This window comes from Phytophthora cinnamomi (genome assembly GCF_018691715.1).
Source record: "Phytophthora cinnamomi strain GKB4 chromosome Unknown Contig23, whole genome shotgun sequence".
NCBI lineage: Eukaryota > Oomycota > Peronosporomycetes > Peronosporales > Peronosporaceae > Phytophthora > Phytophthora cinnamomi.
In genome coordinates, this window is record NW_027150956.1 from 904,125 (window position 1) to 925,547 (window position 21,423).

The following is a 21,423-nucleotide window of genomic DNA, read 5'->3' on the forward strand; positions in this document are numbered from 1 at the left end:
GCACCTACCTCAGCCCTGCAAGGTGATGAGAGGGCCGACTGTGCGGCTCTCCCAGCGAAGTGCCATCAGCAGCACCTCCATCATCCAAAACTTGGCGTTGTCAGCTGAAAAGTGCTTCATCTCGCCGCCGAACTGGAATTCCACTCCGGAGCCGTCACTGCGGTTCTCAAACGAAGTCCAGGCGAACATATCCAGCCAGACAACATTGGGCTCAGATGGTCTCGAGTTGAGCGTGTCTTTCGCAGGATTGCTCTCCGTTTTGGGACGACTAACCCCGGTAAAACCAAACTTTTCATGATCCAGCGCGCGGTAGATTGTCATATAGCCCTCCGCAGTCTGGAAACGAGAGGAGAGAAACAGCGTTTGCATGACAGTTCTCTGAGCTGGACGCTGCAGCTCTCGGCAGAAGACGCGGTTATCCCCATTCACGGTTTGGATGTCATGGAGATTCGAGGTCATGCCGCGCGAGTGCAGCGCCTTGTACGAGCTTTCGGTGGTCATGATGGCCCAGCCCCGATCCGACAGTTCCTGCGCCTCCACCCCCGAAAAGAACTTGCAGATCGAGTACTGCAGGTTCTCTCCTTCCAGACGATAGCGATGTGTCCAGCCCAGAACCTGTTGCTTGGACGTGTACAGCTCTCGACTCGTGCGGAAATTGCACACTTCCGCGTATGCTGCTCGGATCACTTCGTAGCACGCATCGGCCGTGACCGGCTTCATCACCACATTTAGTTTGTCGTCCGAGTCCGTCTCGGGCTCCTTCGACGGTTCCTCTGCGTTGCGGCCGGCGAGCTGTTTGTCCTGACGGCGCTCGCGCTCCTCCGCGGCGCTAGCAGCTGCCAGTTTCTTCTGGAACGTCAGATGCTCGCCGTGGAGCCGCCGCAGGGTGGCGTTTTCCTTGGCCTGTCGCTCTTTCTCGCTCGTGGCTTGCACGTACCTGTCGTGCGCGAGCTGCACCGACGCCGTCGGGCCGCCGATCGTCACGACCGGGGGTCTGGACTGCACGTACCGCAGCAGCGCCGAGTGGTGCGACGCCAGCGCCCGCTCCTGCTGCCGCAGCTCCTTCAGCACTTCCTGGGCATCGCACACAGAGCGTCGAAGGGTTAGCAACGAAACTCCCGGCAGCGCAAGGGAGGCATCGCTGGACAGTACCAGCTTCTGGTAGTACGAGCGCTTGACCAGCTCGCGGTGCTTGCGTTTGCGCGCGGCCTCGACGGCCTCCGAGGCGGACGTGGGGGAGGAGGACGCGCTCGCGGCCATCTTGGACGGTGGGGATCGCGCTGCGGCGCTCCGTCGCGACGAGCGTGACGCCATGCAGGGCAGGACTACGCACTGTGCCAATTGCTCCCCAATTTCGGCGTGTGGGAAGCTGCTCGCTGGACCGCACGACCATAGAAATCACAAGGTATCCTTGCTGTCCGATCCCAAGTGACCGTTTATGTCCTCGGTTGTATTGAGAAGGCGGCACTTCGAGGCGACCACGGGCGGTCTGAAGTTCTCCGAAAAAGGTGAGCAGGCAGTCGTAGGCAGGCTGGACTGCGCGCGAGTCTTGCCATATAGGAGATGTAAACAGAGAGCGAACCACTTGCACGCGAGCTCGAGGAGCGGGAGGATTGGATCATCCACACCCAAGTTATATGTGCTCAAGGGCATGCTGGCTTGCTGTCCAAGTCCCGCCAGGGTGAAACCCCCAGGAGCCTAGCACACTTGCATCCGGAAAAGTATCAGTGGCTTTCTAGCTGTTAAATGCGTGTGGTTCCTGTTGTGCGCTGGTTCCTAAGTGTTGGTTGCTGGTCATCAGAACAGAGTGATGGTCATGAGTGATGTGCTTCAACTTGAAGTTCGTCGACTTCAGAAATAGCACGACTCATGAGCGTCAAATGCTCAAAGGCAACGCGCCACGGTTCGGTGGGGGCTTCATGATTCAATGAGTCGTAGCGGCTCCCATGCTGCCGCTCATACCAGGCCAGACTGAGCCTGACCTGGCAGCTGTTAGCAACTCCGTTGGCACCAAGACACGCATCCGCTCTCACTCGACATTATCCACGTCGTCGGAACTGCCATTCGCCACTAACTGCGTGAAACTGTAGTAAGCCAAACCCAACGATTTATTTCGACGTAGCAATGCAAACTGCTTCATGCAGGTGTTGATACAGTATGTTAAGCGACTAATGGGACGCACTGCTCATTTGCTGCCAAGACGTGGAGCGGGATCACTCTCCTCAAGACGCCAGACACGTCTTCTTATGGGATACAAAACGATAGAGTCCAAACTACAACGTATCAGCTGCAAACAATTAACGAGTGGCCACGGCTCGGTTCGGTGGAGGCCGCTACACGCGCATCACGAAGCCATCGCTTATCGGAAGCAGCGGCTCCTTTCCCACCGCTACATACTTGCGTCCGAGGCTCATTTTGGAGCCAAGACACGCAAGATACTTTCCGCCCGGGAAGCGGTCCATTACATCTCGGCACGGCTTCACAGTTCGGTGGGGACGGATGCCGCACAAGGCGAATTCACGCCTGCCTCGGTCGCGACAAGAGGGTTGGCGGCTCATTTTGCTGCCACGCAAACGGTCAGGCGGAGTGGAAACCGCGCCCACACTGTAGATATAACCGCTGCTATCTGATGCGTGCGGGGAGTGTGCGGGGGCAGGTTCAGGTTCACGACTAGTCCGACGGTGCAACGCGTATAGCTCGCGACTGCTGCAACGCTCCCACGCCGCTTGCACGGGAGAAGGTTCGGTCAAGTGAATGCGGATATCAGGGGGTGCCGGGCCGGAGCCTCACTGCAAGTCGCGTCGTGCGCGCCCTGGTTTGAGGCGAGCGCCAATAGAGACCGCGCCGGCTCCCGCCAGGCCGTCCAAGCCGCCACGGCCCGCGTGGCGCTTGGCCACTCTGTCGCCGCCGCGGCAGTAACGCGGGGCTGTCCTGCGCGCTTTTCGATAAACGAATGCGAGCGCGGCGCGTTTTTGCGGGTCGTGCGGTCGAGGCGAGGCCGGGAGCGCTGTTGCTCGAAAAAGAGCGATCGCGGAAGGTCCCGGGCCTATCGCATCCTGCTCGGCGTGCGTCAGCGGACCCGATTTGAAAGTACAACGCGCGCGAGCGCCGCTGGACGCAGCGGAGTCCCTTTTGCAGCAAAAGTTTTGCTCCAGCATCAGCACACTCAGCACACAGACGCCTCGATGCCCGCCGGGGAGCGCGCTCGCGCCACGAAAAGCGAGTCCCACGCGAATAAGAAGCGGGGGGCAACTACTCGTCAGCGGCAGCAGCAGGTGCAACCACTGCTCGGGTCGGCGACGTTGAAGTGCGAGTCACGGTCCGCGCGTGCGTGGCGTGCGCCTGGCATCGTAGGTATGCACGCCGCTCTTTGCTGCAGGTCGCCGACAGGCGCTTCTGGGCACAGGGCTCGGTGGATGCAATCCAGGAGGGCCCGCAGACCGACGGGTGTCCGCTTGGTCGCGCGGCGTACACCGAAGCCGCCATGCCGTCCCCTTGGCCACGGGTCCGCCATGGCGCTGGACCAAACGAGCGCGAGATGCCGGGCGCTGACAGCCATCGCGGCAGTCGCCGCTGCTGCTGTCGCCTGCTTCGGAGACTTTGGGGCGAGCGAGAGCGAGTCGCCGCGACCTCGTTGCAGTGGTTGAACCGGACGCCATGCCACTCTTTGGACTCGCGTGGCGCGCAGACAGGGCGCCATCTTATTCCTCGCACTTAAGCGGGCCGCTCGCCAGGGTCTTAACTTTCGATCGCGCCGCACTCTTCCGAACACGAAGAGTTGAGAATGCTCGCGCTGCCTCTTCTCGAGGCGGGCGGCCGATGCGTGATCCGCGGCGGCGGCGAGGCTCGAGCAGAGAGACTTCATTCCCGGATTCTCTAGCTACGACTCCAACCAAGCGCCCTCCTTCTCCGCCCGCTGCAACCTGCCCCTCCGCGGCCGGTCCCCCCAAGCAGCAACCATAACGACCGCCGTCGCGCCCACCGCCTTCTCCATGCCCGCCATGCCGCCCTCCGTGCAGCCGCTCTCCATCTCACTCGACTTCTTCGACATGGACGACGTGGGCGTCGAGCAGCACACGCCGCTGTCCTCCACGGCCTCCTCCTCCTCGCCCTGCTCCGAGCTAGGCAGGCCCAGCCCCGCCAGGAAGCTCAAGAAGCGCAGCAGCAGCGCCAAGGTGCTCCCGACCAAGCGCCTCTCCAACGAGGAGAAGCAGGCCAAGAACCGCCTCTTCGTCAAGCGCTGCTACTACAAGAAGCGCGAGGCGCTCAAGAGCCTGCGCGAGGAGGTGGCCCAGCTCGAGGGCGAGTTCACTGCCGTGCTGGCGCGCTGGCAGCAGCGCAACGAGCACTCCGCCGAGGCCTTCCGCGACGGCCAGCGCCGCATCTCGCCGCAGGACCTGTACGCGGAGCTCACGATCGTGCGCAGCTCGCTCGTCGAGGAGCAGCAGCGGCTGAACCTGCGGCTCGCGGACCGCCACCTCTTCCGGCAGCGGCTGCAGCAGCTCTACGAGCCCACGCGCTGATCGCCTCCAACCCGCGCAACAACAAACCTTCGTCGTGTTTGTATCGAGCGCCGCCTAACTGCGGCCATGTCGTGCCGTCCAGCAGCGAGCCGCAGCGCTCCACAACACGCCGCGCCCTGCCTTGCCTTGCCGTCCACATCCGGCCGACGCTGCTCGCGTCCGCACCGGATCCAGTATTTAAAGCCGAGAGTTGTAGGCCACCCGCACCACCGACACGTGGGCGGGTTAACATTCAAATTCAGTCGACTTGCAGCTTGTTCTCTTGCGTTGGCGTGCGTAGGCTCGAATGCCTTGCCGCCGGTTCTTGCATTCCACCCTCCATGAACGTTCCTTCTCAAGACGCCCTTGAGCCGAGACAGATGCGACCGAGTCACCACCGGCGGCGGCTTCTTTGCGGAGCCACTCGTACCGTAGCCTACGAGTCGTAGCCAACACGAGCGTGATCGATATGACTCCATTCGAACGATAGGACCTGTAGGTCGCCTACAGGCCTGTCGGCTACAGGTATCTACTTGGTGGTCTCGGTGTCAGCTGGCAGCATTGCCTGGCCTCACGCCGAGATGGGGCGGCGATGCGGCAAGCCACTGCTCGCTGGCGACGGCGGCAGCGTCCGCGCGCACAGCCTTCGGCTGGACTGCCATGAAGGCCTGCCCAGGTGCGCCAGCGGCAATGGAACGATGGTGGCGAGTCGTTTCCGGCGACGCCGCTTCGCACAAAGATCGCGACGGCGCGTCTCTCTTGCGCGCGCTCGAAGCACCAGGTTGCAGTGCATGGCCACCACCGGTGCCCCGCCGATGTCGCCGAGGCTGACCAAGCGGGGCGCGTGCAGCCGGGCAGAGATTCGCCCAGCGCGGACGCAATCTCCAGCTGGCGCAGGTTAATCCCAAGCCGAGTGTACTCGGCGCGCGTTTCTCGCGAACCCAGCTCGTCTTCGCGCGCAAACCATCCAGGTCGTCCTCGGCAGCGGAGGTGGTGGTAGTGGCCTCTCCAAACGTTCTCTCTCTCTATGGGCCCGGCCATCGTTATAAGCGGTGCGGTTAGCTAGCACTGCTAACACTTAACCCGCGCCCGTCGTCGCAGTAGCCAAAGTGCATGTCCCCGAGCGGCGCCGTCACCATTCTCGACATGACCGGCTCTGGACGACCGACCGACGGACGGCGACATACCCGTGCTTTGCTCCCCGCGCAGCGAAAACCAGCCAGGGCTGCTTTTGCTGCGCCGCAGCCGCGTCCACCCGCTGCGTTCGGCCGGTGCTCGGCGCCATGCCGCGCCTGGTGCTGCTCGCTATCATAGAACCAACGCCTGCGGCGCTGCGCCTGGCCCAGCTGGGATAACCCCGCTGCGCGATGAATCTCCTTCGAGGAGGCGCACCGACAGAGACATGGGGGCCAGCAGGCAGGCAGCAGCGGCGGCGGCGGAGGAGGAGACCGGGCAGCGGCCCAGCTGCATGACGAGCGCCGTGTTCGCATTTTCGCCAATTTCCCCCGCCGAAAACATTTCTGAAGTCGCAAATGCGTTTGAGCAGGGTATAAGGCTTTTCTTTGGCGCTGCGCCCATCTCCGCTTCGGTTGAGTGATGAGCCGTTCCCGGATTGGTCCGAAATCAGCTGCGGATCAGGAATTGAGTCTCAAAGGGAATGTGATCTCCTAGGTATTCTCAAAGAGGAAAACCATCCAACATGTTTTATGTCATCATTTCATATAGCAGTATATACGAAATAGGCAGGCAAGGCCTTAAAATTTAGGGGCCGTTCTGTAATTCCCGGCCTTTCCTTCGAAATGGCTCCCAGAGTTAAATTGCCGAGGAAGCCGCAGCAGCCGCGAGGAGCTGTTATTACCATGAAGGACGTGGAGAGCGACATGGCGGCGCTGGAGCTGGACATCGACGCCGCCTTCGCGCCCAAGGTGGAGATCGGCGGCGGCAACTCGTCGTCCTCCGAGGAGGCGTCCTCGTCCTCAGAGCGCATGCCGCTGGCGCCGCCGCCGCTCAACGCCATCGACGACGACGACGACATCACGAGTCAGCTGCTGAGCATGCTGGCCGAGGAGATGTCCCAGAAGAAGCGCAAGCGCAACCTGAAAACGGCCGGCCCCAGCACCACGGGTATCCGCCACCGCAAGGCGCTGGCGCTGGCCTCGCCCGCCGACGAGCTCAAGCGCGAGAAGAACCGCGACTCGGTCAAGCGCTCCTACTACCGCAAAATCGTACGACGACCCCCGCTCCGCTCCACAACGTTGGGGTTCTATCGCCTCTGAATGGCTTACTGACTGGTTGTGTTCGCTGTACGACTGCTGCTGTAGGAAACGCTGGGAGAGCTGAGGGCACACACCGAGTACCTGCGCGAGCAGTACAACCGCCTGCTGGCCCAGTGGGAGGACAAGACGGAGAGAGAGAAGGCTGAGACGGCCAAGGACCCGTCCAGCCTCATGAAGAGATACCTGGAGCTCTCGCGGCTGCGCGACCGGCTCTGGATGGAGAACACGCAGCTCCACGAGCAGTTCGAGGACCGCGAGAAGATCTCGTTCCGCTTCCAACGACTATTCGACGTCAACTACCAGCTCATGGACCACTCGATCGCTGCGCCGATCGAGGAGGAGAACAAGGAGCGCCGCGTGCAGACGCCCATGCTCATCATGGACGAGATGTCCTTTGAGAGCTTCAACAAGTTCGCGCAGGACGCGCAGCGCACGTTCGAGGGCTTCGTGGCCAGCCGCCACCGCATGATCACGACGGACACGGCGCTCGGCTGGACGTGCTCCCACGTGGCCAAGGACAACTCGTTCGGTTACTACTTCGAGAAGAGCTTCCGCCGCAGCACGTACGTGAGCGCGTCCGACGTAGCGCGGACGGCCTGGCAGACGCTCACGTCGCCCGAGCGGCACTCGAAGCTGTACGCGCCAGCACTGCACACGCGCTTCCACATTATGCAGCAGTTCGACAGCAACAGCTACGTGCTCTACCGCACGATGGAGAAGGAGGGCGAGGACTCGATCACCACGGCGCTCATCGTCATGACCCGCATCCCGCACCCGAACGACTCCGGTTGCCTCATCATCTGCAAGGGCCTGCGCCGCGAGGAGCACACGCTCCACGTCGAGTTCAGCGAGGCCGTCGCGCTGCAGAAGAAGAAGGAATGGCGGCAGTCCATGTACTGGATCAACATCGAGGAGGTGCCCGTCGACGACAACAACAACAGCGAGGAAATGTGCGGCGAGGACGTGGAGAATAAGCTCAAGGTCGTGCACGGCGGCATCATGAACAACATGGGCGACCGCAGCCGCTCCTTCTGGCTGTTCGAGAACCTCCAGATCGCGCTGCGCTGGGAGCAGAACCTCGGTCTGGGCGAGCCGCTAAGCTAGAGCAGCTAAGCGCAGGCTGGACGGACCGGAACTCACGCATCAAAGATGGCTCCGGGCCATCGACCGACCATCTGGATGGCCAACGAGGCAGGCAGGGGAGCAGGACAGCAGCAAGCAGCGCCGCGTCGAGCGCGCCCGCGCACAGCACACACAAGAACTCGATTTTCGGGAGCACGAGCGGCGGCCTTGGCTAGAAGAGTGGAAGCAGCGCGCTTGCATTCAGCAGCAGCAGCAGCAGCGATTCCGGGCGGCATCGCCCCGTCGAACACGGTGGCAGCGGAAATCGAGAGGTATTATTTTCTGTAGGTCGATATGCGACGGGTGCAACTATGTTTCAGTATACGAGCTCCGATATTACCAACCTCCGTTCCGTATCTATTTCGCAAGGTCACGGCAACATTCAACCAGCGCGACACCGTCACCATCGCCGTGTCAGATCTGCTGGCCGCGCTCGCACAGTGGATTCCGCTCGGACAGGCAGCGATGGTGGCGACGAGCGCGCAGCAGCAGCAGCTCTCGCCCGAGGAGCTGCAGCGGCGCGAGCGCAACCGCAGCAAAGTGCGCCGCAGCTACTACCGCAAAATCGTGCGCGCCAGTCGAATGAGTTAATTTTCGTTGCGCGCGTCTCTGATTCCTTTTCCACTCGCTGCTGTGCTGTGCTGTGCAGTTCAACCTCAACGAGCTGCGCGCCCAAGTGGCCACGCTCGAGGACGAGTATGAGCGGCTGCTGCAGACGCAGGAGCGCAAGGCGGCGCAGGCGCTGACCGACTCTCTGAGCGAGACGGACGCGCAGTCGCTGCTGGACATGACGCTGGAGCCGCTGGAAGACCTGGAGGCCATCGGCGAGCTGGAGCCAATCGAGCCGCTCCCACTGGCGCCCAGCAGCCGCGAGAAGCGGCTGCTGCAGCTCGCGCGCGTGCGGAAGGCGCTGTACGAGGAGAACGAGTCGCTCCGGGAAAGAAAGATGACGTTCGCCAAGGCGTACGGCAGTCTGCAGCACCTCGTGGACGTCCGTGCTGACGACGACAAGGAGGACGACGCCGTGTCCAAGCGCACGCAGCTCATGGTGTGGCGCAAGTTCAAAATCGGCGAGTGTCTAGAAATTAATCGCGTCGCGTATGGTCGCATCATGACGGACATTGAGAAGCATCGTCGAAGCCCGCACAAGGGCGCGACGCTGGGTTGGACGGACCGGCGAAGACTCGACAACGGCGTCATGAGCTACTGCTTCTCGAAGTTTTTCGCGCACCGTTCGTCGGCGGAGCTGGCTGAGAATACGTGGAAGCTCGGCGCAGATATGAAGCGCGCGAGCAGATTCTTCTCCGTCTTCTTGAACGTGGACGTGCACATCGTCCAGCATGTTGATATGAACAACATCGTGTGCTTGCGGACGGTCAACCAGGCGGATCATGATGTGGTGCTCAAGAGCCTGTATTTACTGACCCGTTTCGAGACCGAGAAGGGTTTCATCATCCTCGTGCACGGACTTGACCCTGCTCGACTCGAGGATGACTTTACCACGCTGGCTATGGTGGGCAAGGCGGAAGTTTGGCACGAAGATTTCCGTTGGTAAGTGTGCGGTCAACTAATTGGTCCCTGGAGTTAGCGCTAACAGTGCTTGTGTTCTTCTCAGGATTGTCCTTGAGAACGAAGATGGCGGCTGCCGCATGTCGTACGGAGGTCATGTACTGGTGGAGCACCCATGGGAACAGTTTTGGCTGTGCGAGGTACTGTTGCTCACTTTGCGCTGGGAGAGTGCCGTCGTTGCACCACTGTTTTCGCTGCGATGCAACTAAACCATATTTCCAAGCTATCTTAAGTTGACGGGAGTAAGTTCCCTTGTTGTACAGAGTCTTCTTGTAGTAAAGAGAAATACGAGCATACCAATTAAACAACTTTTTTTCGTGACCAACGCAGTACAAGACGTGTATTGAGGTAATAATTCATTCGTTGTCTGTGTCTTCCGACAGCCAGCAGACCCGTAAGCCACGCCGAAGCAAGTCTATCATAAACCTAAACGGGTCCCATGCCCATCGTGGCCCGCAGATTTTCGTATACCATCAGCGAAATGATGGTGTGCGGGCCAAGGCGGAACCAGTTCGGCAGCCAGCCCTTAAAGAAGCCTCGGACGCCTTCCGTGCGCAGAACTGTCATGAAGGCGCGGCCGAGGACGTTGGAGCCTCCACTCTTGGCTTCATTCTGGATCTGGGTCTTCATCACATCCATCGGCGACGACGCCGTGGCCGCCATCAGGCCGGCAAACATGCTCGAGATCATGTGCACCGTCACGCCTTCCTCCAGCGAGGTGTGCGTCAGCAGGGTGTGCTTCATGTGGTCATAGCTGGGAAGTTGCGCTGCCGTGAGAGCCATAGCACGGTACGTCGTAGCAGCGACGCCACGGTAGAAGCCTTCAGCAAGACCTTCCTGCTGGTAGATCTGGCGGCAGGCAAACACGAAGCTGTTCCGGTACCGAGCACCGGTGCGGTCGGCCTGCATGCGGACCTTGACGAGGTCCATGGGGTTCACAAGAGCGCTGCCAATGCCGCCGGACGTGGCTCCTGCTAGCAGCTTAATATACAGTGGGGAGGTGGCGCGCTCGTCGGCCGAGATGTGGAAGACCTTGTCCTCGAACGTCTCCTTGACCACGTCGTACATGCCGAAGCGGATGCCCGAGTAGACGTACTCGCGCAGCAGCGAGGCCTGCCAGCCCTTGGCCCAGCCCGCGAAGCCCTCCTCCTTCCAAATGGTCTTGAGGCCGTGGCCGAAGCCCAAGTACCGCGTTTGCGCGCCAGCAGCAGCCGTCTCGGGCTCCAGCGCCTGCAGCTGCAGACGCACCTTGACCACGTCGATGGGGTTGGTCACGGCCGTCGCGAGCGTGTTGGCGAAGCCTCCCAGCATGATCTTGACGCCGACGCTTTGCTGCCAGTCGATGTTGTGCTGGGCCGCAGCCACCGCCGACAACTGCGTGAGCTTGGCGCTCTCGTGGCGCTGCAGAGGCAGAGGCGCGCTGGTCGAGGCCATGGTCGAAGACTGCGGAGGTGACGCTGCTGCTGCCGGGTGCTACGGGCTTGGAGGCCGATCGGAGACTGACCACGCACCTCGAGCATTGCGCTGCGGCGATCGTGCGGCCACCGTCGCTCGCTTGTCGTTTGCGTGTGACGGCGGCCTCGGGGTCAGTTGATCTCCGACTCCTTTCATCCAACACGGGCGCCGCATGTCTCGCATTGTGTTTAGCGCTCCTGGCAGACGCGCGTGACCTGTTGATAAGGAGCTCTGTGCCTGGCCACAGCGCGTTTTGCTAGCCGCGGTGGAGAGAAGAGGTCCCTAAAGGGAAGGGCTCGCGCGCTCGCGGCTAGCCGGGACTCGTGCTGCTTGGTGGCCAGCCGTCACGCACCAAGCAGCACACGCAGCCGATTTGCCGCCCGCTTCAGATTCCTCAAGCAGGCACTGCCTGCCAGGCAGGCCGGAGAGGGGATGCAGGTGCGTGCGAGGCGAGCGCTTGTAGTCGACCACTTGATCTTCTCTGCAGTCTGGGACCCCGTTGAACGAGTGGAGAGCGTTCGCTCGTCGGACGGTTTGGCCTTCGCGACCGCCGGTACCTGTGCCTTCTTGCCGGCGGTCGCCGTGGTGACTCAGCGTGCATTCCCTGCCGCGGTCTGGAAACGCGCGCGCGGTTTAACGCTGTGCTGTTAAACGGGCGAGGTGAGCATTCATGAGGATTCAATTCATAGTTAGCGAGGGACTCATCATACGCAAGTGTCTGCTCGCAGGTACATCGGGTATGGACACACGCACTGTTTACACGGGGTTGATGCCCATGGCGGCGCGCAGCTCCTCGTACGCCATGAGGGAGATGATCGTGTGCGGGCCGAGGCGGAACCAGTTGGCCAGCCAGCCCTTGAAGAAGCCCGGGATGCCCTCCGTCCGCAGCACGCGCATGAAGGCGCGGCCCATGACGTTCGTGCCACCGAGCTTGGTCTCGTTCATGATCTGCGTCTTCATCACGTCCAGCGGGGACGACGCCGTGGCGGCCGTGAGGCCCGCGAACATGCTGCAGATCATGTGCACGGCGACGCCCTCCTGCAGCGGCGTGTGGTGCAGCAGCGTCTCCTTCATGTGGTCGTAGCTGGGGAGCTGCGCCGCCGTGAGCACCATGGCGCGGAAGGTGGTGGGCGCCACGCCGCGGTAGAAGCCCTGCACCAGGCCCTCCGCCTGGTAGATCTTGCGGCAGGCGAAGGTGAAGCTGTTGTGGTAGCGCGTGCCCGTGCGGTCCGCCTGCATGCGCACCTTGACGAGGTCCATGGGGTTCACGAGCGCGCTGCCGATGCCTCCGGACGTGGCGCCCGACAGCAGCTTGATGTACAGCGGCGTGCGCCGGTGCTCCGCGGCGGACGTGTGGAAGACCTGGTCCTCGTAGAACTGCTTGACCTGGTCGTACATGCCGAAGCGGATGCCCGAGTACATGAACTCGCGCAGCAGCGAGGCCTGCCAGCCCTTGGTGAGGCCGCGCCACCCCTCCTCCTGCACGATGGTCTTGAGCCCGTGGCCGAAGCCCAGGTACCGCGTGGGCGCGACGGTGCCAGCCGCCGCCGCTGCCGCCGCCGAGGACGCGACGGCCGTCGTCGGCTCCAGCGCCTGCAGCTGCAGCCGCACCTTGACCACGTCGATGGGGTTGGTGGCCGCCGCGGAGATGGTGTTGGCGACCCCGCCCAGCAGGATCTTGAGCCCCACGCTCTGCTGCAGCTCCGCGTGCCTCTGAGCCACGCCCACGGCGTGCAGGTGCGCCAGGTGGGCGTCGCTGTGGTGCTGCGGCGCGACGTTGGACGTGGACATGCTCACAGGCTGGGCGGGTGCGGGCTGCGGCGCAAGACGGAGACTGAGCGCTGGCCCGGTCAACGGCCGATGCGTGGGCCCATCGCCGTCGCTATACGGAGGCGGCCGAGAACTTCAAGGTAGAGTTGAAGTTAGCCGAGCCGATGTGTATTCGAGTGAAGCGCAGGCCGTTTAACAGCGCGCTGTTCATGGCGAGGTGATCAAGTGCGCGGGGCACGTAGTCAGCAGGGCGGAGCCCCTATAAATAGTGGTCGGAGCGAGGAGGAGCAGCAGGTCCAGCGCGCTTGAAGCCATCCATGACTCACCTCCGAGCGCAGACCGAGTCCTGGAGCGCGACGGCAGCTCGGCCTTTGGGCGCGGAGCACTCGCCGGACGACGGCTATCTGCAAGAGGATGGCAGGCAGAGTGCGGGGGCGGAGCAGAATTGCTGCATCGGCTGCCTTCGCCTGATGCCACCGCCTTCGGGAACACTGCAACCGGAAAACGGCGAGGCCGACGGACCGCCCGAGCCGGAGTTGCTGTGCGCATCCTGCATCCTTCATCTAGCCGGCAAGAGCAGCAGCAAATCCCCAGCGGCCCAGGCCGGCGGCGCGGTGCTGTCGCCGCTGCCCAAGCTGAGTCTCCTCGTGAAGGCGGAGGCCAAGTGCCAGGACCAGCTGCAGTTGCTACGCAGCCAGCAAGAGATTCTCAAGCAGCAGCGAGAGAGCCTCCAGGCGACCAAACGCGCCAAGGAGGAGGCCCTTGCAGCCGAACGAGAGCTCGCTCGGCAGCGCCGGAAGCACTTTCTCCTGATCCAAGAGCGCCGCAAGCGCGAGGAAGAGCTCAAGTTTCAGCAATTCCAAGTGGAAGAGCACACCAGTCGCTCCGAGCAGGAGGGAGGTGCTGACAAACCGAAGAAGAAGGCGAAACCACCCAAGCCGGAGAACAACACACCGCTGCAGCGACGAAAGTCCGAGCCCGCTGCTGCGCTGGATGCTGGCGATGGTTCTCTTCCCCACGTTGTTGATACGGTGCCCAGACAAACGGAGACTTCTCACTCCCATACCAACACCAATGCTGCCCATGGTAGCGCAGCAGAGACCCACTCGGCCAGTTTATACGAGCGCCGGAGACAGATGATGGTTTGCTACTCGCAGGATCTCTCCCCGCTCATCGACGGCCGGAAGCCGAGGCGCTTGCCCTTCCCAAAGCCGATGGCTACCAGTACCATTATGAAGAGAAGGCAAACGCTTGACAACAATGCAACGCTAGTGACGAGTCACCGCAGCAAAAGCCAACAGAATGCACGCAGGCAGGGCAAGAGCCCTGCTCCGAAAACTACGAAGCTTCGCCCCCTGGAGGAGCAAAAGCACTACATTAAGAGCAAACCGCACCAACAGCAATATGCTAGCAACCAGTTCGAGGAGCTCCATGCTCGAGTGGGCATTGATACAGCAAATAGCAAGAGGGTATCCGCCTCACCGTTGTCGTTGCAGCCTCCCCGTCGTATGGTTGACGCTTCGGCCCCTCTTACAGCGGAAATCAAGCCTGTGTCGTGGGCATACGAGCTGGCCAAGGACGTGCTACCTCAGGACGACCCACACGACGCCATGGGCATGTCCGCGCCGCTGCCCCCAGTGGCAGAAGAGAACACGTTCACCTTATTCCCACTGCAACGCCAGCTCCCGACCCCAACGTTCCCTTCTCCCCAGCCCGAGCCACAATCCGAGGCGGTCGCGAAGGTGTCGCGATGGGAGTACTCGGCCGAGCGGCTCTCGAGTCTGCTGGAGAAGTACAACGTCTCCGTCTCGGCCGTCACAACTGTAATGCCCAAGTGATTGCCTTTGATCGTAAGTTCAGCGGGGCTAGTCAACTTCAACTCACTAGTCGACGCTCTTGAAACGCAAGGGAATGCACCGGATTAAAATGTTGGGTCACAGACTGACAGAGGATACATTGCAGTGCAAGCCCGTAACAGCACGAACAACACGCACGACCGAATACACATCACTTGACATTGCTTTCTTACTGCCTGCACAACTGTGCGTAGTTGCCCGCGTTATAATCTACTACCCCCGGGCCCGTGGTCTGCGATTCATTCCTGCTCCTCCCAGTTGAGCGTGCGCTCGACAGCCTTGTTCCACTGGTGGATGAAGTGGCCGCGCTTCTCGGGCTCCATGTCCGGGTTCCACGTGGCGCTCACCTGCCAGTTCTCGCGCAGCTCCTCCACGGTCTTCCAGAAGCCCACGGCCAGACCAGCAGCGTACGCGGCGCCCAGCGCCGTCGTCTCAGCAACCACAGGACGCACCACAGGCACGTTCAGCACGTCGGACTGGAACTGCATCAGCGTCTGGTTCACGACCATGCCGCCGTCCACCTTGAGCTTGGTCAAGTGCACGCCGCTATCGCCCTCCATGGCGGTCACCACCTCCTGCGTCTGGAACGCCGTGGCCTCGAGCGCAGCGCGGCAGATGTGCTCGCGAGTGGCGTACGAGGTCAGGCCGACCATGACACCACGGGCGTCGTCGCGCCAGCGCGGCGCAAACAGACCCGAGAAGGCCGGCACGAGGTACACGCCGCCGTTGTCCTTGACCTGCTTGGCGTACTCCTCGACCTCGGGGGCGCTGCTGATCATCTTGAGGTTGTCACGCAGCCACTGCACGAGCGAGCCGGCGTACGAGATGGAGCCCTCCAACGCGTACACGGCAGGCTGGTCGCCGATCTTGTAGCCCACGGTCGTGAGCAGGCCCTTGGTGGAGGGAGTGGGCTTGGTGCCCGTGTTCATCATGAAGAAGCAGCCCGTGCCGTACGTGTTCTTGGCCTCGCCCGGCGTATAGCATGCCTGTCCGAACAGAGCAGCCTGCTGGTCGCCGAGGTCGCCCGCGATGGGGATGCCGGGCACCACGCTGTCCTTGTGGCCCGAGGCGTAGACCTCGGAGCTGGAGCGGATGCTCGGCAGCATCGCCCTGGGGATGTTGAGGCACTTGAGGATGTCGTCGTCCCACTGCAGCGTGTCGAGGCGCATGAGGTTCGTGCGAGAGGCGTTGGTCACGTCCGTCACGTGCACGCCGCCGTCCACGCCGCCGCTGAGCTTCCAGATGAGCCACGTGTCCATGTTTCCGAAGAGCGCGTCGCCGGCCTCGGCCTTGGCGCGCAGGCCGGGCACGTTCTCGAGCATCCACATGATCTTGACGGCCGAGAAGTACGTGGCGATGGGCAGGCCCGTGACGGCGCGGAAGCGGTCGCCGCCCGTGCCCAGGAAGCCCTCGCCCTCGCCGTTCTTGAGGCGGTGCACGATCTCCGTCGTGCGCGTGTCGTGCCACACGATGGCGTTGTACAGCGGCTTGCCCGTCACGCGGTCCCAGATGAGCGCCGTCTCGCGCTGGTTGGTGATGCCGATGGCCTGCAGCTGCGAGAGCTCGATGCCGCCCTTGGCCAGCGCCTCGCGCACGCAGATCTCGACGTTGCGCGTGATCTCGTCGGCGTCGTGCTCGCACCAGCCCGGCTGCTGATAGATCTGCTTGTGCTCCAGCTGGTGCGTGGCCGCGATGTTGCCGCTGTGGTCGAACGCGATGAAGCGCGAGCTGGTGGTGCCCTGGTCGATGGCGCCCACGAACGACGTGGCCATGGTGGAGAAGGGGGCGGGGAACGGGGAGACGGGAGCCGCTTGAGCTGCTCGGAGACACTTGGGAAGTGAGTGCCCGAAGGCGGCGGCAGAGCGAGACCTCCTCGAAGCGAGGCGAGACCACATGGCCGACTGATGCCTGTCAAGCCAAATTCTGAAGCCCCCGCCAATGTCGCGCCTGAAATGTCGATATCCGATAAACTTGCATAAAGCATGTTGGGGAAAACGTTGTAGCAGCTTCAATGTACCTTTGTCAATTGATACACCTGTTGAAGTATCTTAGTGCCTACTTTCACATATTTAGCGGATTTACAGTAAGTCCAGTCAAGCCCGACGATGACGCACCTGCGCTGTTCTTGAAGGCGAAGGGGGATGGGCAGTCGAAGTTCAAGTTGGAGGATCGCCGAAAACCAACGAGGTCAACCATGGCATCAACCAGCGGAAGCGATGGCGGCGAGCGAGCTGTGCGTGCCATCCATTCGCCGCCACGCTGTTGGGCCACCGACATGCAGGCGAGGTATGTCTCCTGTTGCCAGCAAGCCTCGCGCCAGGCGATTCCGGGCGTGTGCTGGAGCGCTTGCCAGTCGACGAACGCACGTGCAGAGCCCGGGCGAGAACGTCAGCTTTGCACGCGCCCTCACCGCGAGCTGCCACCACTCATCGACAATGGCCCTCGTTGACGGGCCCAGTTGAAGCCCGCCCTGCTTCTGCCGCCTGCTTCAGTCGGTCAGGCCATCACTGCGAGGCGAGTCATTCGCCGCCGCCGCAATGTCTCTCTTCGTCAGCACGAAGCGTGGGGTTGTCCAGTGGACAAGAAGCTCCGTCGGGGACGCAGGTGCATCTGCGTCTTGCAGCGCACAAGACGAAGCCCAGCGCACGCTCGGCGCGGGTGAAGTCGCTGGGAGAGCTTCCCTCGGGTACATGCAGAGTTCAAGTTGAAGTGGTCTTCGTTCGCTGTGTATCAGAGCTTCCCGGCTGGGCTCCACTGCCAATGCTGACAGCGCTCCGCCAAATCTGCATATAGAGCTGTTCCACGTGGTGCTTGCTCTCAACTACTGCACTTTTACCCGGTCGATCGCGTTCCACAGCGGCACTTCAGCTTGAGTATCGAAGGCCAACAGCTTGCTGTCAGCTACTGTCTCTAACCACGTGATGCCTTCCGAGCAATTTCTTAAGTCCTCCTTACAGTCTCTGGTTTGACCAGTCGCTCTGTTGTCGGGGAGGAACCGCAGCAGCTTGCTGCCACCTATCCAACCACCGTCCGCAGATAATGATCCTCCTCGAGCGCTCGCGTCATCTGGTTTCCGTCGTCCATAAGCCATGGGAAACAACCGCACAGTACCAGGAAGGCTCCCCTTGCAGCAACGAAACGTGATGTAGCACTCCCGCCTGCTGCCAAGACCAAACGGCCGTACAAATATAAGTAGGGCTGGAGTCACCGCATTAGCGGGATGTTGCTGATGCTGCTTACTGAGCCCACATCGTGTGCCTGCATCATCGAATTGCCCGATTTCGGATGTCAGCCCCTGTGTACATGATAGCCAATCGACCCAGTCTGTAGACGAAGCGTGCGCAAAAGCGACTCGTTGCAAGGCCCAGTCCGCCCTTGCGGACAACTTGGCGCAAAATTGACTCCCAGCGAAAAACGGTCGTGTGCAAGCAGACACCGAAAAAGGCGCTGCGGATCCAGGCGGAAAAATGCACGTTGAAGTTATATCGCCGCGGGAAGCACGGTGAGTCATGTGCTCAATCTTCCGCTGCGTGAGCGCTGCGATCCTTCATCTTCGCGCGCGAGCCCCCGAAGGCAGTGCAAGCCCTCCTCGCAACGACAAGCTTGCCTGCTGACCGATAACCGAACGCCGGCACCGAGATCCTCTCGGTGGTCGTGGTGATCCTGAAGCAAGCGACATAACGTATCTTTGCGACTCGTTCGCGTGCGTATTTTTTTGCCCGCCACGTGAACTCAAACTCGAAGCGCGCGCTACATGTTCATGTAGTGCAGCACCTTGCCCGTATAGGAAGACTCCTTAGAAGCCACCCTCCACCATTCCTGGCACATGCGGCGGATGCACGATGCACATGGAGACTCACGACTCGTGAGTCACGAGTATAGTCAAAAACACCTGCGCTTGAAGTTCAACACATGGCGGTGCCATACAAACCGCAAGTGTCGAGACGGGTCCAAAACGTGGAACCCTTGGACATGGACGCTGCGCATGTGCCCTTTTGAATGGAATTGGGCCTCGAGCTGATGCGAACGGTGTGTGTTGCGCGGCGCGAAGCAGCATACATGTAGATGCACACAGCACGTCGACCTCAGAGGTCGCAGAGCACCTCGTGATTGCCCTGCCCTTCATCGTCTCTCGGAGCGGCTCTCCCAGCTGGCCCCAAGGGTCTATCGATTTAACTTTTTTTTTCGCGACTACATCTGCAGATCCGGTTCTGTATTGTTCTCCTACTGCTGATACTTGGGAAGCACGTCAGCAGTGAAGCAACCATGCTGGCGAGCGCTCTCACTGCATCGCGGTCCATGTGAGGCGCGCCGGAAAACTCGTTTGCGTGCTCATTTCACGAAATGGGCATCTGCTGCATAGAGATGGGCCGACGTCTCAAACCTCCCAGGACGTATACCGATGCTTGGGCCGCTCAAACAACAATGTGTCGGAATTAGAACCGTAGAAACGCATACGGCGTATCTGCGCGTCTATATCGGCGGGACCTCGCCGGCCTTGCAGCTGAACTCGACACGGGAGCCATTCCCCGAATTCAAGGCGACCCAGCAAGCTACAACTACCACCACCCACCACCACTACACACGAGCCCATGGCCGACGGCGACGACGACACCACGCGCAACCTGCTGCAGTACCTCATCTTCGTGCTGCTGCTGGTCGTCGGGCTCTCGCCCTTCCTGCTCATGCTCTGGAAGAACGCGGCGTACCGCGAGCGGCTGCGCGACACCTTCTGCTGCAAGGACTGCAGCGACATCTGCGTGCGGCGCGTGCACTACGACGAGGCGGACCTGCGCACGCTTCGGGAGCTGGAAGAGCCACCGCAGCGCGAGAGCGTGGGCATCAACGGCGCCTACCGCTTATACCAGGCGCGGCGCTCGCGCTTGTCGCTGCGCCTGGCGTCGTGGCGCGAGGACGTCAAGCGCGGCGGCGGCGACGACGACCGCCTGCACCACAAGCTGGCGCAGATCCAGGCGGCGCAGTACCGGCGCCAGCAGACTCAACCGGCGAGCGCCACCGCTACCACAAGCAGCAGCAGGAGCCGAAGCGCGCCGGTCAACCGAGCCGCCTCGACGCCCGCCGTCCCGTTTGACATCCGCGTCGTGGAGATCAACGACCGCGTGGACGAGTCCAACAGCTCCGCTGCGGCCGCGTCCTCGAGCGCGTCGGACTTGTCGAACGACTCGGACGAGGAGTCGGTGTACGAGCTGGTGCCGCCCACGCCCAAGGGCGAGCAGCCGCGGGTTGGCCGACGATCAGCTGTCACCGCTGAGGAAGAAGAGGAGGAGAAGGAGGACGCGGCGCCCCGCGACCATGAGATCGTGTAAGCCGCGCGTTGCGGCAAAATTTTTGAACGAATGAAGTTATCACGAGAACGACGCGGCAGGAGAGTGAGAAGTACGAGCAACTGCCGCAGACGAAGGAAGTGGCGAGTCGAGACGGCCCTGGCGGTGCGTGCGCTGCTGCTGACGGCTCTCGCTGCCGCCAGTGCGCGAGGCTACTATATCATATTTTAGAAAGCGAACAGCGCGCATGCAAGGCAGCATGTTGTTAATGCCACATATTTATTTGCAATCGCCAAGTGCAAGAACCCAGTGCCCGTCATCGCCTTGTAGACTACAAGTTGTAGTGCTCAGTGTACACATACGCTGCAGCCCCGCAAAGCCAGCAAAGCCAGCGAGAAAGTGCCGTCATCAGCGCTAACTGTCCGTTTCATTGAAGTCGGCACCACACGCTGACTTCCTCACCAGCATGAACGGCTCGGACGTGATCTGAACGTGTGAACGTGTACTATGCGATTTTAGAAGATGGAGCTCCACTACACAGCAACGCAGCAAGGTGCGTGCAAGCTTAGCTACAGACAAACTTGTACAGCGCGGCGGCGTCCGAGGCTCTGTAGATGCTGGTGTCCACGTACACCGGGAACGCTACGGCCGTGTTCATGCCCTCTGTCTTGGACGGCAACTTGGTCGCCATGAACTGGCGAAGCTGTGCCTCCGTGACGGTGAAGTACTCTTGCTTCGACAAGAGCTCCACCAGCTCGGGCAGGTACGCCAAGTAGTCCTTGTTCTGCCCTTGCAGCTCCACGCTGTCGCCGTGGTCCTCGCCGTCCCAGAAGACCTGGTCCTTCGTGAAGCGGACTATGAGCGAGGTGGCGTTCACAGCAGCGTCGTAGCAGCTGGCGTCGCTCGCAACCTTGGCGGCGGCGACAGCCTGGTTGAAGATGCACCCGAAGCTCGATTTCCACTCGCTCACTGGGCGATACCAGAAACCAATGTCCCAGAGCGAAGGCAGCACGTGCAGCAAGTGCTTGAGCACGGGCGCGTTGTCGAGGAGAGCGGGGATGGCTGCGATATCGGTCTCCATGGTCTCAATTGCTGCTAGTCCGTTCGGGGGCAGCGAGCTCAACCCTCCCGTGGCCACCCGCGTAAAGATTTCGTCCATACCGACGAGCCAGTCGACGACATCGCTGGGACTCGAAGCGCCCGTGATAGCTGGCACGGCAGCGAACTGCTCGTTGACGATGTCGCTCGGATCCATGGGAGCCGCGCCGGTGATTAGCGCCAAGTCGGACTGGGGGGTCGCGGCGACAGAGGATACGGCGGCGAGAAGCGCCACGGATGCGAAGACGAGCTGCATCGTTCGGACAGAGAAGTGGGGGTGCGGCTGGAAGGCAGGGCCGGTGCTGTGGTTTCGAGCACTGCGACGATACGGGGAAAAGCTAGAATGAGCGCGTCCGTTCAGGTCTAATGCTAGAGGTCTATCTCCGCTCCATGATCTCCGCTGGTGTTCTCTGCTGGGTTGCAGGCGTTGAGGCGGAGCGGGCGTTAACGGCTCATTCTTGTCTCCAGCTGACCCCAGCGTTACTCGGCG

At 61.5% G+C, this 21,423-nt stretch overlaps 10 protein-coding genes across 10 annotated transcripts; 5 read left to right on the forward strand and 5 right to left on the reverse strand.

The window, feature by feature from the left end:
- Window positions 1–9: 9 nt before the first annotated feature.
- On the reverse strand, window positions 10–1,260 carry IUM83_05083 (uncharacterized protein; the record flags this gene model as incomplete). The annotated part of the gene is made up of 2 exons (XM_067929198.1): window positions 10–1,074; window positions 1,153–1,260. The coding sequence occupies 2 exons, from the start codon at window positions 1,258–1,260 to the stop codon at window positions 10–12; spliced, it is 1,173 nt and encodes a 390-aa protein (XP_067794760.1).
- A 2,789-nt stretch (window positions 1,261–4,049) lies between these two features.
- IUM83_05084 (uncharacterized protein) lies at window positions 4,050–4,523 on the forward strand (the record flags this gene model as incomplete). Its single annotated transcript, XM_067929199.1, has 1 exon — window positions 4,050–4,523. One exon carries the CDS (start codon window positions 4,050–4,052, stop codon window positions 4,521–4,523), a length of 474 nt encoding a protein of 157 aa, XP_067794763.1.
- A 1,838-nt stretch (window positions 4,524–6,361) lies between these two features.
- On the forward strand, window positions 6,362–7,882 carry IUM83_05085 (Gamma-secretase subunit PEN-2; the record flags this gene model as incomplete). Its single annotated transcript, XM_067929200.1, has 2 exons — window positions 6,362–6,727; window positions 6,824–7,882. 2 exons carry the CDS (start codon window positions 6,362–6,364, stop codon window positions 7,880–7,882), a joined length of 1,425 nt encoding a protein of 474 aa, XP_067794762.1.
- Window positions 7,883–8,365: 483 nt separating this feature from the next.
- On the forward strand, window positions 8,366–9,678 carry IUM83_05086 (GPI transamidase component PIG-S; the record flags this gene model as incomplete). The annotated part of the gene is made up of 3 exons (XM_067929201.1): window positions 8,366–8,467; window positions 8,550–9,451; window positions 9,516–9,678. 3 exons carry the CDS (start codon window positions 8,366–8,368, stop codon window positions 9,676–9,678), a joined length of 1,167 nt encoding a protein of 388 aa, XP_067794765.1.
- Window positions 9,679–9,895: 217 nt separating this feature from the next.
- Window positions 9,896–10,903, reverse strand: IUM83_05087 (Mitochondrial Carrier (MC) Family; the record flags this gene model as incomplete). The annotated part of the gene is made up of 1 exon (XM_067929202.1): window positions 9,896–10,903. The coding sequence occupies one exon, from the start codon at window positions 10,901–10,903 to the stop codon at window positions 9,896–9,898; it is 1,008 nt and encodes a 335-aa protein (XP_067794764.1).
- A 777-nt stretch (window positions 10,904–11,680) lies between these two features.
- IUM83_05088 (Mitochondrial Carrier (MC) Family) lies at window positions 11,681–12,715 on the reverse strand (the record flags this gene model as incomplete). The annotated part of the gene is made up of 1 exon (XM_067929203.1): window positions 11,681–12,715. One exon carries the CDS (start codon window positions 12,713–12,715, stop codon window positions 11,681–11,683), a length of 1,035 nt encoding a protein of 344 aa, XP_067794758.1.
- A 296-nt stretch (window positions 12,716–13,011) lies between these two features.
- IUM83_05089 (uncharacterized protein) lies at window positions 13,012–14,532 on the forward strand (the record flags this gene model as incomplete). Its single annotated transcript, XM_067929204.1, has 1 exon — window positions 13,012–14,532. The coding sequence occupies one exon, from the start codon at window positions 13,012–13,014 to the stop codon at window positions 14,530–14,532; it is 1,521 nt and encodes a 506-aa protein (XP_067794757.1).
- Window positions 14,533–14,789: 257 nt separating this feature from the next.
- On the reverse strand, window positions 14,790–16,322 carry IUM83_05090 (Glycerol kinase; the record flags this gene model as incomplete). Its single annotated transcript, XM_067929205.1, has 1 exon — window positions 14,790–16,322. The coding sequence occupies one exon, from the start codon at window positions 16,320–16,322 to the stop codon at window positions 14,790–14,792; it is 1,533 nt and encodes a 510-aa protein (XP_067794578.1).
- A 2,820-nt stretch (window positions 16,323–19,142) lies between these two features.
- Window positions 19,143–19,877, forward strand: IUM83_05091 (uncharacterized protein; the record flags this gene model as incomplete). Its single annotated transcript, XM_067929206.1, has 1 exon — window positions 19,143–19,877. The coding sequence occupies one exon, from the start codon at window positions 19,143–19,145 to the stop codon at window positions 19,875–19,877; it is 735 nt and encodes a 244-aa protein (XP_067794579.1).
- Window positions 19,878–20,400: 523 nt separating this feature from the next.
- On the reverse strand, window positions 20,401–21,189 carry IUM83_05092 (uncharacterized protein; the record flags this gene model as incomplete). Its single annotated transcript, XM_067929207.1, has 1 exon — window positions 20,401–21,189. One exon carries the CDS (start codon window positions 21,187–21,189, stop codon window positions 20,401–20,403), a length of 789 nt encoding a protein of 262 aa, XP_067794576.1.
- Window positions 21,190–21,423: the final 234 nt, after the last annotated feature.